This window comes from Cryptomeria japonica, chromosome 1, assembly GCF_030272615.1.
Source record: "Cryptomeria japonica chromosome 1, Sugi_1.0, whole genome shotgun sequence".
Taxonomy (NCBI): domain Eukaryota; kingdom Viridiplantae; phylum Streptophyta; class Pinopsida; order Cupressales; family Cupressaceae; genus Cryptomeria; species Cryptomeria japonica.
The window spans coordinates 139,399,191-139,417,992 of NC_081405.1; the positions used below are offsets into that span (position 1 = coordinate 139,399,191).

At 36.7% G+C, this 18,802-nt stretch overlaps 1 protein-coding gene across 1 annotated transcript; it reads right to left on the minus strand.

Annotated features, from left to right (window-relative positions):
• Positions 1-13,311: 13,311 nt before the first annotated feature.
• Positions 13,312-16,160, minus strand: LOC131056867 (G-type lectin S-receptor-like serine/threonine-protein kinase LECRK3). The gene has a single exon (XM_057991138.2). It carries the CDS (start codon positions 15,847-15,849, stop codon positions 13,471-13,473), a length of 2,379 nt encoding a protein of 792 aa, XP_057847121.2. The 5' UTR covers positions 15,850-16,160; the 3' UTR covers positions 13,312-13,470.
• Between the last annotated feature and the right edge of the window lie 2,642 nt (positions 16,161-18,802).

Genomic DNA, 18,802 nt, shown 5'->3' on the forward strand with positions numbered 1-18,802 from the left:
GATTGGCTAGAGAGTAAGAAAATATTAGCAATCTAGCTACACTTCCTAAGATTCAGGCACTATTAGCATAGACACCTATAAGGAAGGGAAGGAAAACATCCAAATGCAAGGAAAAATCTAAGGAGAATTGATGCACCCATAAGCCTATCTTGTAGAAAAAACAAATTTCCATAAGAACAATAAAAAGAAACACAACAAGCTATTGCACGAATCAATGAACTAATGTAAATGAGAAAGAGTGGTGAAGAGGTAGAGAGAGAGGTGGAGAGGGTGGGAAATAACTAGAGAGGAGAGAGATATAAAGGTGAGAGACTTAGAGACTAGGGATAGAGGGCTGATAAACATAGGGGTGAGATAGAGGGGGAGAGAGAGGTGGTTAATGAGATAGGGAAGGAGAGGTAGATAAATAAACATGCAAGGAGAGATAGTTATTGATAGAATGGAGAGAGATTACAAAGAAATAATAACAAATGGATAGAGAAGAGTGAGGGAGAAAGGTAGGTATAGATATGGTAGTAAGGAGGAAATAGAAGGTGGGGAAGGAGAGTGGGTGGGAGAGACTTAGGGAGAGGAGAGAGGTGAGAAAAAGAGAAGAGAGGGAGAGTGATGGGTCAAGAGTTTAGGGGAGATAAAGAGGTTAGGGGGAGAGAAAAGAGGAGAGGGTTCACAGAGAGAGATATGTAAGCGTTTATGGAGAGAAAGAGAGGTGGTGAGGGAGGGTGAAAACTAGTAGAGGATAGATGGAAAGGTTAGAGGGTGAGAGAGAGGTGAGATACTAGGATGGGGTGTGAGAGGGGTGAGATAGATAGAGGGGAATAGAGAGAGATGGCTAACAAGATATGGATGGAGATGTATAGAGGTGGAGAGGGAGAAATGAATATAGAAAGGGGGGAAAGAGAGAGAGTGTGTGGAAAGGAGAGGTGATGACCTAGACAATAGAGAGAGCAAATAAGAGAGGGAGAGAGTATAAGAGATAATGGGGGAGGGAGATAGACATCGGGGTAAGGAGGGAGAGGTAGATAGAGAGGGAGAGAGGAAGATAGGGAGGGACAAACCTAGAGACGAGAGAATAAGGTGAGAGAGAAGTGAGAGATGAGGGAGGGAGGGAGAGGGAGAGATAGAGGGAGGGATTAGGAAGGAGAGAGGGAGAGGTAGACATGGAATGATTGAGAGACATAAATAGGAGAGAGACATAAATAGGAGAGAGGCAGAGAGGTGAGAGAGAGAGAAGTTCATAGACAAAGAAAGAGGGATAAGGAGGTAGATAAAGGTGGAGAGGGAGTAAAGAACAAGACAAGGGAGAGATATAGAGGTGAGATACCTAAATCTTATAAAGAGAGGAGTGAGATATCTAGGGGAGAGATAGAGGGGGTGAGAGAGGTGGCTAATGAGATGGTGAGGGAGAGGTAGAGAGGTAAGGATGGAGAGAAGTAAAGAACAAGGGATGGGGAGAGAAAGAGTGTGGGAGGGAGAGTTATATGATTGAGACAATGTAGAGATAGGGGAGAGAATAAATAAGAGAGGGAAGAAGGGAGAGGGAGGTAGGCATGGATAAAGATGGGGGTAATGAGGGTATGCAAGGTATAGAGGGAGAGAAGGCGGGAGATAGATAAAGAAATAGAGGCAGGGAGGAAGTGAGGGGGAGGTATGTAAAGAGATAGGAGACATAATAGAGAGTGAAGGATAAGAGAGAGAGGTAGAGAGGTAATGTTATATCTTGGGGGAGGGAGTATAGAGTGGGATAGAGAGAGGTAGATAGGGAAAAAGGAAGACTAATAGAAAGAGATATATAGGTCCAAAGTTTGGAGGAGATAAAGAGAGTGAGATAGAGAGTAAGAGAATGTTGATAGGAGCATGTTGATTAGTGAAATTTGACTAAGTTTAAAAATTTATATTATCTTATAAAATATAGAATCTACATTATAACTCCTAGAGATTTGGAACCACTCTCAAACATCCTACCAATATATAAATTAAATTAAATTAAAGTATATGTCTTTTTCATGTTAAATTTTATGTATATATTCATGTTGGGAGAGAGAGAGAGAGAGAGAGAGAGAGAGAGAGAGAGAGAGAGAGAGAGAGAGAGAGAGAGAGAGAGAGAGAGAGAGAGAGAGAGAGAGAGAGAGAGAGAGAGAGAGAGAGAGAGAGAGAGAGAGAGAGAGAGAGAGAGAGAGAATTTTCCAATACAAAACATTTGACAAGCAAGAGACATAGAGAGAAATAAATAATTAATCCAATATAAACATTTGGTGCTCACTAAAGAGGTTTTTCATGACCAAACCTATTTGGTGAGTTCCAAATATGGCAAGAACCCTATAATTTGGCGCAAGCCAAATGACCCTTTTTTAAGAAAATAAAAAGTTGCAACTTTTTGGCTGCACATTTTGGTGTGCATACCCATATAAGACGTGGTTAAATGTATCACCTCAACAAATATTTGATGGCTTGTAGGATGAACGATGTACATTATTATGGTACCTCTAGGATTAGCATCTAGATAATGTGGAAAATATTTTCATGGATAAGATAATAATGAGTATTTATGAATGATGAAATAAAATTTACTCAATTTATCAAATATCAGTGTATTGATTATTGGAATTATTATTCACCCTGGAATTCCTCTAAATATAACGCATACATGACATTAGAAAGCGGTGAATAAAAAATATCCATCTTTTGAGGGATAAACATCTAAGGATGATTTCCTTAGTGAAATTTATATTAAACAAAAATTGAGCATAAAATCAAAACTTTAAGGTATATTTGTAAGAGTTGGTATAAAATACTCTATACCATGCAAGATGTGGCTATACAAGTTGCCACTCAAGATCTAGGAGCTTCAATTATAGGACAAGATATGACCAATAGGAGAGACTAATTGCATTCTATAAAAGGATAAAATAGCACAATATTTATCCACACTTACAACAATTATCACACTTGGAAGCTAAAATTGTAGTGGTTACTTTGGTCTTATGGGTTGTGGCTTATCTTGGGTGATCAAAAACTTGAATTTTTTATGAAGTATGAGATATTTTCTCATGAGAATATATGTGATGAGTCTATTTTCTAGAGTATAATGCATGTTTTTGATAGATTATTGTTCCATATTAATGAGCACACTACTCCTAGGTAGATATGGGATAAGTACAAAATATAAATCGGATAAGGAATGTATATTCTTGATTTTGTCTAAGTTTAAAATATTGTTTTGATAATTTGATAATTCATTTTACTCCAATATGGATGAGTTACGTCAATCATTTGTAACTCCTTAGTTTGAAATATTTTGTGATAGATCAAAGAGAGAGAAAGTAAATCTTAGCCATTTAGATGCACTTCTTAAGAATTGGTCATTATCAACACAATAACCCAAAGGGAAAAGAAAGAAGAAGTCCAAACCTAAGGAAAAATATAATGAGTCTCCCCCCTCTTCCAAAGAGAATAAACCTAAGAAAGAGCAACCCAAATGTGCATATTATAACAAGCCTAAGCATGGTGAACACATGATTGTTCTAAGAATTAATTAGAAGAGATAAAGAAACTCATCAAGGAGCATTACATTTGGTTTCCTTCATAATATGCTAGTTCACCTTATTTTTCTTCCTAAGCATCATCATGGATACACAATTAAGGTTTATTACGTATTTTTTATAGAGTGGATAAGATGAAATTTAAGGTACTTGTTGCAACTACAATTGATGAGTCTATAGAGTGGATTCTTAGCTCTAGGACTTCCAATAGTATGAAAGGTTAAATAGTTATTTTTTCATTTGAGCCTTTTAGTATAACTAATACCTTGATGGAAAATAGTACCTAGTTTCATATTTGTGCAAAAATATGGATTGGCATGGGTACTATATGTGTTAATGATGCCACTTTATGCCTAATATTTCGCATAATCTTCAATCTATATATTAGATAGCACATAGTGGTATGGGGAAGATTGTTGAGTTCACTCTAGATTCAATGTTCATATGTGATTTGTACACTAGATAGATTGTTATAATGGGTAAGTTTTATAAAGCTTCACACCTTTTTTTCACATATTATTCTTCTACCCATGATGGTGAAAATTTTAAGGTTGATAGTAGATTTATTTTTCCATTTGCATTATTATAAATTTGGAGGGCATATTTGAAGGGGTATTTCTCCTCTTTGATGATAATTTCATAATAGTTGTTGTCTCATTTTCATTATATTTGGAGGTTCTTCATTAATTTCCACATATTATTGATCTCTCTTCTTCTTTTATTGGTGTAAAACCTAATTTTTTTGAGGTATACTCTAGCATGGAGGCATTTGCTCATTTTTTAGAGACAAGCATATTGACGATTTTTTCCTCTCCCTTATTCATAGAGTTGGAGTTTCTTTGACATCTACCATTGGATTTATTTCTTCCTAATACTTTTTCTTTTTAATTTTTGGATTCTATTTTGTCTTTAGGAGTTCTTTATTGGATTTAGAGATACTTCATTATGGGGGAGGGATATATAGTCTCTTTTTTTCTCTCATATAGAGATGGATATAGTCCTTGGTGGTATTGATGATTCCTCCATTAATCACTAAATTTATAACTTGTACATGATTGTTTCTTCATTCTTTCTTTTAGAGAGGGCTTTTCCACCATGTGGGTTTTCTCCTTTACTCCAATTGTGAGAGATATTTTATAAATCAATACCTAAAATGGCCTCATAGTTTAGACCTATCTTTACATTCATGTGTCATTTCCATTATTTTTTCCTCTCTAAGTTGCACTTAAGTGAGGTGTTTATATAGTCATGGTATTTTACCTAACTAGTTTATTAGTGTTTCCTATTCATGTGTTAAGTTTATGTAGGTCCTATAAATTTTTCTAGAAGTTTTAGTTGTTAGATATTATATTTTTGTAAAATTTAATTTCTATGTCCTAGGTAGTTGTTATGATAGGTTGTCTCATGTTATAAGATTAATAACGTGTTATGATCATTTCTAATCCCATCTCTCATACTTGCTTACATAAGCAAGGCCTCTTGTAGACTTTGTATCATATATCTTAATATAAAACAAGCTCTTGTCTTACCATATGTTTTTGTGGAAGGTTATGTTTTGTTTTGCAGGAGATCTTAGGGTATGAGCCAATCTTCATCCTCTTATTAATTTTCTCCAAATCTTCCATGATGAATCTAGAGGTTCCCTGGTCCTAGCTCAGGCTCCTGGTTCTAGTGCAAGGACCCAAGATAGTCTTCCCACAAGTAGCACACTATCCACTCTCTAAGGTTTCTATTTCTTCTTTTCCCCAAGGTAGGTTCACTGGCGATAGTCCTGGTTCTATAGTTGTTCATCATGGAATTAATTTTCTTCAAACCATAAGCACTATTGTTCATTGCCCCTCTATTGAGTTCCACCAGATTGTTTAGGTTTTCCTTGATATCACTCACATACTCTTCTAGCTTCTCAATTTTGTGCTCATGGTCTCCCTTCATAGTTTCAACATCCTAAGATATCTTCTCGATCATGCTCATGATCTTATCAATTTTACCGGGCCTAGGGGAATCCATGAAAGTATCAATAATTCACTTAATCCCATCTTTTAAGGATCTCATTTCCTTATCCACCCACTTCTAGCAGTTCTGCTGACTTCTAGTAGCCTCCAAAACCATATTTCCCTACACCTTCTCTTCCTTTTTCTTGCCTTTATTCCTTATTCACAAACCCTTGTTTCTCATCATCCGTATTGATGGTGATGTCCATCTTAATCTTGTGGTCAAGGACTTTGGACCCACTAGATTTGGTTAATTTCGTTTTCTTTTTGGCGGGTGGCTCCAGGTCTTGCATTTTCCTACTGCTAGATTTGGGGCAAGTGCAAGGTAATGAGTCACAAATTCGCGGAAGTCCGCGCATTGAAAAATGCGCTCTTATAAACGGGGGCCCGTTTTCAAAAAACGGGGGCCCGTTTGTGCTTCGGGCTCCCGAGCCAAAAGGTAACGGGGGCCCGTTTTGTTTAAAAACGGGCCCCCGTTTTGTTATAAAACGGGGGCCCGCTTTTAAACAAAACGGGGGCCCGTTTTTTAGAAACGGGGGCCCGTTTTTAGAAACGGGGGCCCGTTTTAAAAAACGGGGGCCCGTTTCTAAAAACGGGCCCCCGTTTTGTTTAAAAGCGGGCCCCCATTTCTAAATGGCATTTTTCCTTTTTTTCCACAATCCGCCCTTGTTTGAAAACGGGGGCCCGTTTTGTGGAAGTTGATTCCACAACCGGCCACTTGGCTTGGGATTAGGCCCGGTATAGGCCTGGGATGGCCACACCTGAGACATGGACCTTCAAATTCAAATCTCCATGAATGAAAGCACAAATATGAACTTCAGAAATAGTTTACGCGCCTCTAATTAGAGAATTTTTATACGAAATTAAAACCCATTTCAGATTATACTGTCTAGATTCTAAATATGTAAATTTATTTAAAAATTGATTATTTTAACTATTTTTCATTTAATTTATACTAAATCGGGTCCATAAATTTGAAATATTAACTAATTTTGTTAATTTAATTACTTTTTTATTTTAAAGAATTTTGGAAAAAAAATTATATGTCATCAATCTACACAAAATTCTTTTGTATTTAAAAAAAAAAAAAATCAAAAAATGTTAAGTTTACATCAAATTATGTGGGTCGTACACGTCAAATTTTTAAAAAGATAATTACGGCCATTAAAAAATTAATTAAAAAAAAAATATTAAAAAAAAAAATACAAAAAAATATGCTCATCAATCTTCAGTGTGTTACAAACCATTTCCCAAAACGGTTTGAGAAAATAATTTTAATTGTGTCAAAAAGTGTGGGTCGTACACATGCATGGTGTGGTCCTGAAACAGGCATTTTTAAAACATAGTTTTCAGAACTCCATTTAAAAAGTTATTTTTTATTATGTGGGTATTAAAATAAATTATATATTTGGAAACTAAACTCAGAGGGCTATCTTTTATATTACTGACTTTTTCCAAGATTCAATCTCTAAGTGTTTCAAAATTTAAGCTCAAATGAGACAAAATCTGAAAATCAGGGAAAACACTTCCACTTTTTGGCCAAAAAGTGGACTCATCTTCTTGCACTGACCCTTTGAACTTACTTGCTGCCCACCTTGGAGGATTGATTTTCCTGCTACTGATAGTTCTCAAAGTCACCATAAGCTCCCCTTCTTTCTTTGGTATATACTCAGGGTCCTCTGTATCCTTGATGTCACTCCAATCCATGACAGTACCACTATCATCCTCATCCATCTCCGTGTCAGAAACAAACTACACATCAGAGTTAGAGGAGGAAATATGGGTTTTATCCTTAGGGGAGGGTTTCACTTCATGAGCTTGGGTGTATTCCATAATCAACAAGATTATCCCTTCATGAATCACAAGGTTATCTTGGTTTTCAAAATGTTTAACTAAGCTATTCTCCAAAGACGAAACCAAGTAGAATGGGATGGAAATAATTCTACCATGCCTAAAATGATTTAAGATAGTAAAATGATTTGAGAAAATTCTACCACATTTACCATCCAGGGTGATGTATCTCGTGATGAATTATGCCATATCAGCGCAAAGGGAAATCAGCTATTTCCTGTTATAGCCATCATTCACCATTTTCGTAACCCTCTGTCATTCCTTTTCCTTATCATAAAAGGTAACAATGTCCTCCTCACCCGACTTCATGTCTCTATAGAATTTCTTGCCTTTCATATCCAGACCAGTAATAGTGGCAACCAGGGTTTCGTCGACTTGAAACTTCACACCAAAGGCAGTCAACACATCCTTATTCCAACTCCTAATAAAGCTTTCCATAACAATGGCAAAATGACCATGCAGTCTCTCCAAAAAGGGCACCATTCCACCATCAAAAATTTCCTCCCAAACCTCCTTATTCTTCGACCACTTATCATATGTCATGGCTTCAAACCTATTCTTTTCACCTCCCATTTTGTAGCTCGAGCAATTCAGACAACAAGACTCTAGAAAAACTAGGAGGAAACCAAACCAAAAATAGAGCAAACTAAAAGTTCTAAAACTTCTTAAAGTGGTAATAATTTGAAATACCACCCCAACGGCTCCCATCCCATCATAATCTTTCATGATTAATTTAATTGGAAAGGCCGAAGATCTCGACATCATTTCTTGCCAGGTTGCACAGAGTTTTCAAAAAAATTTCCCTTCCTCTCCACCACGTTATCCACCTCCAAGTTGGCCAAATGACTCGTCGGTTTGTTTCCTTCCTAGAAAACGTGCGAGATCTTGAAATCCTCCAGGCCAGAATCATTTCAAGGTAGTCCTTGATTAAGTTTGAAATAGTCCAACTAGGCACCATACATCCCTTAATGCATTTGACAATGTTAAGTGAATCACTTTCAAGCCAGGCCCATTTAAACCTCTCCTTGCTTGCCATGTTTCTAATCACATGGATTGTAGAATAAACGTCAAGATTGCAGAATCACAATCGAAAGCATAATACAAGCATTTACAAAAATAATTTTAGAGATTCTTGTGACTGGAGCAATTAATCAACAAACTAGATGAATAGATTCAATATTTTCAATACCAAAACCATGGTTTAGCCTACATACAAAAATATTGAATGATCTCGAGAAAAAAATTGAGATATGAATGCTAATTATGAAAAAATAAGTGTTCTATTTTGCAGATTTGACTTGTAGTTCTCGACATTGGTGACTGTTTTGCATTCGTTCAATCAGTATGTCACATATATCTAGATGTTATTTTGCATTCGTTAGTCTCATGTTTTACATTCAGTATTTTATTGTTTCTCTTTCGTAGGTTTAGTTTTTTGCATTTGGCTATTTTATTTAATTGTATTTGTTTAAGGGTTTTCTCTATGTTATTAATTTTTTTGTTCACAATATGTGGCAAATGGAGTGTAGTAGAGGTGGTTTCGATCGGTCAAAGACAAAACAATAAAACTACTTAATTTTTTACTTGTAGGGGTAGATAAGGAAATTGTTTGTAGTTTTTCTAGAATAAATCATGCTTAATTTTGGTGCAATAAAATTAACTAGTGTTTACTATGTTTGGAGTGCTAGGCTCATTTATTCTTAACCCTTAGTGGGCTTGCCTCCTTAGAAGCCCTTAAGTTAGGGTGAGAGGGAATGATCCAAGTGGTAAGAAAATAAAGCCAAGATAATTTCGAGCCACTATAAAAAACTGTGTTTATGACGAAAGTCATGAACAACAGGTGCAAATGTCTCATATCGATGTAAGTCTCCCTAAGTGTTTGTGTGATGTGTAATCTACACAGTGATGCATAAAAACTCATAAGGGTTTGGAGGACTCTTAAATGAGAAAAAACTACACATATGGACACCTAAATGAATGCCCTTACTACGAACTTATTGTTATGGTAGATAAAACCCTTCTATTTGCTGGCGCAAGAGGTCAGACCTTTGAAGCCATCCCACAGTCTCGCAATTCAAAGTTAAGATAGAAAATTCCTCTAGATATTTAGGTCTTTGTGAAGTTTAAGTTTATTGTTCCTAAGAAGTAAGAGTCGTGGAAGGGAGCCAACATCACCAAACTTCTAAGCTATCTGCTCTGAATAAGTGTGTTCAGATTTATTTGTAGTGGGAACCTAGCAAATATTGTCTCTGCCAACCTAGGACTTGTACTTGAATGTGCATGTTATTTTAACCATTTTGTGTTTTGTTCTTCTCAACACCTAAAACATTTTGAAAAAAGATTATCAAACATTTAGACACCTTGATTTCAACATTCATGTCATTTTAGGTTAGGTCTTGCATTGTGCAATCTTGATATTTTAGGTCTTACATTCATTATTTTCTAAATGCCTGAATTTCAACACTTGACCAAAAACATCAGAGATAATTCGAACATTTTCTAAAATTGAGTTGCAATTTTTGTTGATATTTGTTTCATTAACCTCTAGATTTCTTTTTGTTATGCTATATTTTTTTATATTGTAATAACACATTTTTATGTATTAAACAAAATTACTTATAAAACAAGTTTCAATAAATCTTGTACAAATTTTGATCAAACTGGGTGCACAATTTTGTGTAAAAATTGCCAATCCTTGCATATTTTCAAGATGTATTAAAATCTAAATTTGAAGAGGGTTTCAGGTTTTAATTTCTTAACTTATATTTTTTATGTGCTTCTATACTTCAAAAAAAAATTATAAAATTTTTAATTGGGGATATTACAATAGTGTACCAAATCAAAATAGTTTTCTCGTTATAATGAAACAAGACGCTTGGATATTATATTATGTAAATGAATGCATTAAATATCTTTAAATACAAGGACACAATAGCATATCACATAAAGTTGTGTTTAGTCAATCCTAGATAGGAAGGGCAAAAGGTAAAAGTCATTGATATTTGTGTTTAAATTATTGAATTTGTGTGGGGATTCTATAGCCATGAGGACATCCTTCTAATTGTAAGCTAGCTTTGGAACATTAAAGAAGATAAATCATATTGGATAAAATGTGTATAGAAATATGTTGGCACATTGATGTGATGAATAAGTCACTAGTATAGATACATGAGAATGTGTGATCATACGATAGAAATAATAGGAGAACATATGAAAATATATGTAATAAATAGACATATAAAATTAGACAAGAATGGTCTCCCCCAATACTAGTTGTCTAAAATTAAATTTTGACGTCTTTTCTAAAGGGAATATAGGTTGATCGAGAGGGAGAGGTATTCTTAGGGGTAATAAAGATAGGATGATTTTAACCTATGTGGTAAATCTTGGGGTCTAGACCTCCAACATTGTTGAGGTGTTTGTTGCACACCATAATATTTTGATAGCAAAGGAAAAAGGCTTTGATAAAATAATTGTTAAAGTTGAATCGAGTAACACCATCGTAATGCTTAATGGTAAGGCTTCCCCATGCTAGTCCATGACAGATATCATCTCTAATTCTTGCCACAATCTTGAAAATCTTAATTAGTATAAATTAATTCACACATTTTTTGAAAAGAACTTGTTAGTTGATAGGCTAGCCAATATATCTCACTTCATCCATAATTTGAAGGTGCACACCTCTATAAACAACCTCCCTATTAATCTGTGTGTTGTGATCCTAAAAAATCAAACATTTCATGTTGATATTTGATATGTGGTCTATCATTTTTTTAATGGCTTATTAAGTTTTCATCTGCCACTATCACCTTTATCATAACTGGGGAAATTCTAATCCTTTTTTGGATGGGATAGATTTTTTAAATAACATTACATTTTAGTTTTTATTGCTTTTCATCTCTAACTTTCCTAATTTGTTTATTCCAAGTAAAGTTGGTTTCACTATTGAACGTTGGCCTACCATAGATGACAATTTGATTCAAGTGGAGCCCAAAAATTGTGAGTCCTTAAAGAATGACAACATCTTATGGTCAATTTTTGAAAAGGAGAACATCTCCTCTTTAGAAGTGATGATTGACCATAACCCTTCTCTTTCTGCTAAGTTTATTAGTTCTTGGAAAGATGGTAGGGTTGATATCATAGAGTTATCTTTTAATGCACGTTTGTTGAGCATATTACTATGTGGATACTAGCCTCCCTATGGAAGGATATTATTTTCCTAAGAAAACTACAAGGACTTCAAGAATTTCTCATTTAAAGGCAAGAAAATCACTCATCTACAAAATGGGTTCAACAGGGAGGATCTACACGGGGACTAAAAGGCAGTGGTGGAAATTCTAATGTGCTACATCACTCGAGAAGGAAGACTTTAAAGGTTCTATTCACAACTCTTTGGACTATGTTGAATCATTTTATACTTGTGGAATGAATATAAATTTTCCTTTATAAATTCATTCTTCCATAGCTAAGTTGGTTGTGGTAGCCTAGTCTAAACCAGATGGTTTACCCCTCCACCAAAGTCTCATATTTAAACTTTATAACTACAATTTGAGCCTCACCCTGTCTAGTAATTATCTTCCTTATTTAGCAAACCCTTATCTAGTTGTGGACTTGAGCCAGTCTCATGTGCCCAATATCCTAGGGGCCTTTTCTTTGGCCATGCTTAATACCCCTCCCCCTCTAAATGTATCCTCTCCCATTTCAATCCTTAGAATTGAACTAACATGATAAACCTTGATACCTCTGCTAAATCTTAGAAAGGAAAGTTCTCTAAAACCCCAAAAGGAATTCCAAATGATTCATCTTCATCTTGGTTGACTTCTTCTTAATCCTCTCAATATTATGTTTGTACCTAAGCATTTGTATAGTTTTTTGGGTGCCTCAAATCAATCCCTTGTTTCTTCACCTATCTACCCAAGTTGTGCAAAGGTTTGTGCTAAGGTCAATAAACTATGCAAAGCCTACAAAATTGAAATCATTAAATGGCTACTAGTTCAATTTAATATTGTAAAGAAAAATGTCAACAAATTAGAGGCTTTGGCTACGGCTGAGGCCACAGCTAGGGATTGGTCTTCTAAGGCAACAAATGAGGTGGTCTAGACTACTGCTCAAGGCCTAGCTGAGCGATTGGACAAGTGGGATACCCTGGAGGATGAAGTGAAATCTTTAAAAGCCAATGCAGTCTTAGAGGAGGAAAAGGAGAATATGGAGAAAGCCATCATTGATCTCTAGGACAAGCAAATTAAAATGATGGAGATTAATATGGATGATATTGTTGCTAGTGGTCTTGTTGTAAGTTCATGCAAAAGGTGTTGGAAAATAAACATGTCAATTGTAAGAGCACTGTGTTAGACTAGATCTTTGATGGTTCTTTGGGTAGCTCTACAAAAAATGGAAATGTCAGTGTCTCTTCAGATGCTACTCCCTCTAGCCAAATTTCTTCTTTTAGGGAGTTGTCTATTCTGAAGGAGCTGAATATTATCAATTAGAAGTGGCAAGCCTTGAAGGGTCCTAGCCTTTTTGGAAATGAATAGTTGATTCTTGTGGTTCTTTTTTGTCATACTCTAGTCCCCACTTGTTTTTTGTCTAATCGACGATCTTTTTGTTGCATCTGGTCCTTAGTGTTTGGTTGTCTCACTTCTCGTAAAACCCATCTTCTCTACTTGATGGTTGCAATGTAAAGGGTTCACACCCGATAACCCAATTTACTTAATCAAAACATAAAACAAAAACCATAATTATATAAAAAATTCCACAATTTATTCAATTTATATAACAAAATACTCTCTTCACATTTCACCATTACAATGATAATAAAAACCCTAAAAAAGAATGGATACTTTCGCTTAGAATCTAATAATTTCAACATAAAAGTAACCTTCACTCAGTCGTCATCATTACCATTATATACACCCCTTATACCCTAGGCATTGAAAACAGAAAACAACAAATCAACGATGAATTTAGAAAATATCAGGCAAACGCATTTACAAGAGGTGAAATTTTACATTTATTTATTCTCAAATCCTTATATTGAGTTGAGAAAACAGGCTGCAGCATTTTTGTCATGAAATAACATTGAATTCATTTTACAGAGACAACGAGCCAACAAAAGATCCTGGAGCTGGTGGCACTGCGATCTCAACTGTTCCTTCCATCATCTGCACTACCTTTTTAATGTAAGGCCTTAGAGCTGGATCTTCCTGAATGCACCACAGCCCCACCAACACCATTCTCTCCAACTGCCTCGAATCGATTCTGCTGCCTTCACCTTCTACTTGCTGCTGCTCCACCAGCTCAGAGAGTCTACCATGCTTCAAGCATTCATAAACCCAATCGGACAAAAGGATTTTATTCTCTGGAGCACCCAGGTCCATGGTTTTCCTGCAACAAACAATTTCCAGCAGCATCACCCCAAAGCTGTAAACATCTACTTTCACAGTAATTGGCATTTTATTAATCCACTCAGGCGCAATGTAACCCTTTGTTCCCCGGGCAGCCGTGAGTGTTGCAGTCTGATCTGCCTTCAATAATTTTGCCAGACCAAAGTCGGATATTTTAGGACTGTAATTTTGATCCAGCAAAATATTTTGGGGCTTTATGTCACAATGCAGGATCTGGGTCTTGCACTCTTCGTGCAAATAGAGGAGCCCTCTAGCTATGCCCATTGCAATCTTAACACGTGTCCTCCATTCAAGAAATGCGCTATCTACGAATAGAGCGGTGTCCAGAGATCCATTACTCATGTACTCGTAAACCAGAAGCCGATGAGAACCCTCGTCACAGAAACCATAAAGCTGAACCAGATTTTTGTGATGGCTTGTACCAATCACGCTCATCTCTGTCCTGAACTCCCTCTCTCCATGTTCTTCCTGCGTCACGTTCTCAAGAAGATTTTTCACAGCAATTGCTCTCCCATCCGGCAACTGGCCTTTGTAAACTTTACCGAAGGCACCCCTTCCTAATTCTTGTCTGAAACCAGCTGTAGCAGCCTCCATTTCTTTGAAAGAGAAGGCCTTCAATCCCTCCACAACTTTATGCTTCTGAGTAATTTTTCCTTTCCCGGGGCGGAGCTTGCTGCCGCATAACCACGTCACTAAGAAGGCCGCTACAAGAAGAGATGAGGAACAACCCAGGAGTGTTATGCCAATCACTACAAGCGTCTTTCCCTTTCTTTCCCTTCTCTGCTCTGTTAGCGGAGGTAAAGCAGAGTCTGTGTTGAAGCTGTCAGATACTTTCACAAAAGCTTTAGTAGTAATTTCCAAAGCTTGGCGGCCGTCGCTCAGAGGCAACCGTTTCTTCCTGCGAACAGCGTTGTCATATGTGACCACAACACACATGCAATCGTTTAAACAAGACTGCTGGCATTCAATTTCACTAAGATCCAGCATTACAGAATAATCGCTATCAGTATCGACTCCCCGCAGCCAGTTTGTGTTGTCAAGCCGAGACATCGTCCTCTTTGTACTGCAAGTCTGCCCTGGCGATGAGCTTCGCATGCATCCCTTAAAATGGTCCTGCCTGTCGATAAAATTGAATTGAGGAGGACAAATGCAGTCTGGCTTGTTCTGGTCAGTTAATCGACAAATGCCGTTGTTTCCACACTGACCCTTGACGTCTTTACATGGATCTTTCAAAGGCTGCCATACAGAAGACCAAGAAGAATTATTGACGTCCATGTTCCACACATACTGTGCAAGCGTTCCGTCAATTTCGAGCGTCACTCTGCGAAGAAACCGCCCGTCTCCAGCCTTGCCCTCTGCGACCTTGGAAACATTCATGTTGGTACTGTTTACTAAATACAAGAGCCCGCTCGGGTCGAATTCCAAGCTTACTAGCTGCATAAGTTGTCCGTTATCCCAGTACGCGCCTTCAGGAGTGCCCCTCCGCTCCACAGCATAAAGGACCAAATTGCCGTCCGTTTGCATGGAAAGCTCAAATCGGCCTGCTGAGAAGTTTGTAGTTGAGGCCTTGGAAAACAAGTTAGAGTTGGACTTCAGCGTCTGACCGGGCAGGAGGGTGTCCGTAGGATACTCAAAGCTCTGCCAGATGATATCAAAAAATGCATTTAGCAGCACAAAGTTACCATTGTCAAGCATTACAGCCGTCGCTATGTCAGAGGACTCAGATGACCACAATACATTTTTTCGATCGTCATTCAGCCTGAGACCGTTTTCTTTAAGCTGCAAACTAGACTTCTTTCCAACAGGAATATGCTTGTTTTCCTTGAGAACTGTCCAAGCCAGAGTTTTGGGAATTACACTGTCAAACCAAACGCCTACCACGTAAAGAGTTGGAGTTAGCGGATATAATCCAAAAGCAAACTGTCCATTTGATGAAACCCATTTGGAATTTTGGGAAGGACTAAGAGTGGAGCCAAGCGTGATATTCTGCTGCTTCTGTGCTGAAGCGCAGAAGAGAATCTGAATGAGAAGGAAAATGAAAGAGTGTATCTGAATAGGAGCCATGGATTGAAGCAGGGAAAGAAACTACGAAATTTGATGGAGGAGTCTAACGATTTAGTACCTATATTATAACATCATCGTATTCAGCACAGATGAAAACTTTGCTCTAGCTAGATAGGAATTGCAGTCAGTCAATGCTGGATTCTTCCGATTCCGCGTGGAATAACTGCAAGAAGAATTTAACGAATATTTTGCTTTAGATAGATAGGAACTGCACTCAGTCAATGCTCGATTATTCTGATTCCGCGTGGAAAAGACTGCAAGAAGACTGGACGAAAGCGGCTCAAATGCAAATGACTGATATTGCATTTGAGCCATTCAAAGGATAACTATTTTGAATCACAAGTATCTTAAATTTTTGTAGTAATGTAGTTAGCAAGTTAAAATCCTGAAATTGTGATTTTTCCATGGCTGAGGTTCCATCGGGTCCATTCAAACAGCGGTCCCTACTGCAATTTTATTCTAGTCAGACCGAGCTGGAGAGCATTTTGAATGGCTGAGATTCGATTGGATCCATTCAAACAGACGTATGACGATTTGCTTTCCAATCAGAAAATAAAATATGACAATGCCGTGTGCCAGTAATTGCAGTACAGTTTCGTTTTTTATTCATGCTTCATTCAAGTTGGTATTCGTACAAAGGACCTTTCAGTCAAACTAACAATGATCCATAGGTTTTGACAATGCAATTATAAATTATTGGTAAGAATAGAAAGAAATGAAAACATTTTTTATTTTTGAACATGGGCTAACGTCTTAAAAGAGATTATATAAATGGGATACAAATGCCATCAAATATTATTTTTTCCAAAGAATGATGGTCATTTTGTATAGTGTACGGGAGAGAGATCAGTAGTTGTACGGTGTCCAATAGTCGTTATAGCAATTGTGCATATAATATCCAGTCTTGCGACATATTTATGATTACTAATAGGCATTTGGTCCACTTAAGTTTCATATACGTTATATTTTACATAAAAATACAATATTATATTAATTACAAATGATATTTTTTTATTCAACAACTAGGGATTTTTAGATTAAGTTTTGGTCGAATCTTTAAAAAGTCATTTTTTTGACACTTTGCACTAGACATGTTATTTTGACGACTTGCCTGATGAGTCACGCCTTCAAACCTTAGTTGTAGATAGTTAAGTGTCCATATTACATTTCTAAAAAAAATGGAGGTCTTACGATATTCCATGTGATGGCTACATGTTAACGAAGTTAGCCCTAATGACTACTGGTCCCTCTCCCCTAGTATGTAATTGATGGAACTCTATGTAGATAATAGTCTATATGATTTTGAGGGATACATATGTAGTATTTTGTACATATGTGTATAGTCATTAGTTGAAAGTTGGGAGAATGTTGAGGTGTGTTAATAAATCAAATGTTGTATACATAAGAGATCAATGAATGTGAGGTTCTAATAATCAATCTTTATTGATGCCAATTAACACTCTTCCAAGTCTTTCAAGTGTCAGACCTTTTGGATTCATGGATTGTCAATGATTACAAGTAATTGAAACAATTAGATCTAGTTCTGGGCCATTAATATCCCAACGTGTGCTTACATAATGTTTGAACTTGATAGCTCTAATAAAAGGAACATCACATAGATAGTCATTTATTTGAATAGGATCACCCCTTTGATTGTTTTTCATTACATTGTGCACTTAGCAGCCTTAATGATTTTGGCATGTATTTATTATATGATGCAACCAATATATTTTTTGCAAACAAATGAATGTAGGATCAAAATGTAGCCCACTCATCATTGGTGAGGGAAAATGATCAGAGCGCGACATAAGGAGTTCAGAATTTAAAATTGTTTGCATTGCATTCATCAAATTAGAGAGAAGGCTACAAAATGAAAGTTGAGATGGCTTAAATTGCCTTGCTGACAAAAGGTATCATTCACAATGTAAGAACCATGTTAAATATACACCAAACTGTTGACCCATGGGATGCTCCACTATGGGAATGTTTTTTATAGCTAGAAATTGAACTAAATTTTTGTTGAACACAATATACCATTAAGATGGGGGTGAATCACTGGTTCCTAAGAAATGTTTTCTTTTAAACCAAGATTTGAGTACCTTCTTGCAAATTAATTATGCAACACCTGATCAACTTTTGTATGTCAGTAACACTGTTCTTTGCTACACCAATTCTTTCACTACCGGTTTTTTAATTTCTTTCTCAGATCATCTACCGGTCTCCTTCTTCCTTTCTTCTCTTTCTCTAAATCTCTCCTTGCACAATAACGCACTCATAGATGCTTTCCTGCCAGTACACCCTTTGCTGATATACTTGAATCATAAGTTTATTTCAATTCACCGGTTGCTCTATCACTGTCGGTAAAGACCTCTTATCGGTTTACCTTGCTAACACTTCAACACACTGATTCTCAATGAAATGTCTCTCAAATTGATTTCTCTCTTCTTTCCCAAGATCACTCTACACTCATGACTTGCATCCAGCATCATCAATTCGAGTCTCGAGATGACTTATTTATCTGAGAGGGTTCCTTCCAAAAGCAATATTCAAATGGTGGCATGTTAAGGTTTTTCTTCACCACTCCATATGTATCATATCTGATCTAGTCTGCTTTTTCTGGAATGGTGATTTGCATCACATCAAACAACATCGCCATCTCCTCGCCTTCCAATATGTATTTTCTATTTGTAGTTGTCTACAACTGGTTTTTCAACCTTTTCATGTACATCACTATTAATGGCTCAGTTGTTACCTTCGACCAATGTGCATAAGGATCAGATCGTCCTGCAAGACCAGATCAATCATCCCACCTCTCTGTCTTCCTCGAGCTGCAACATTCTATCATCAACCTATGATATTCGAGTTCTCCATTAATGTCGACCTACTTCCAGCTACCATGTCGATGAGCACTTCACCAACCTCTGCATATCGCCACATGTCATCCTTGTCGACA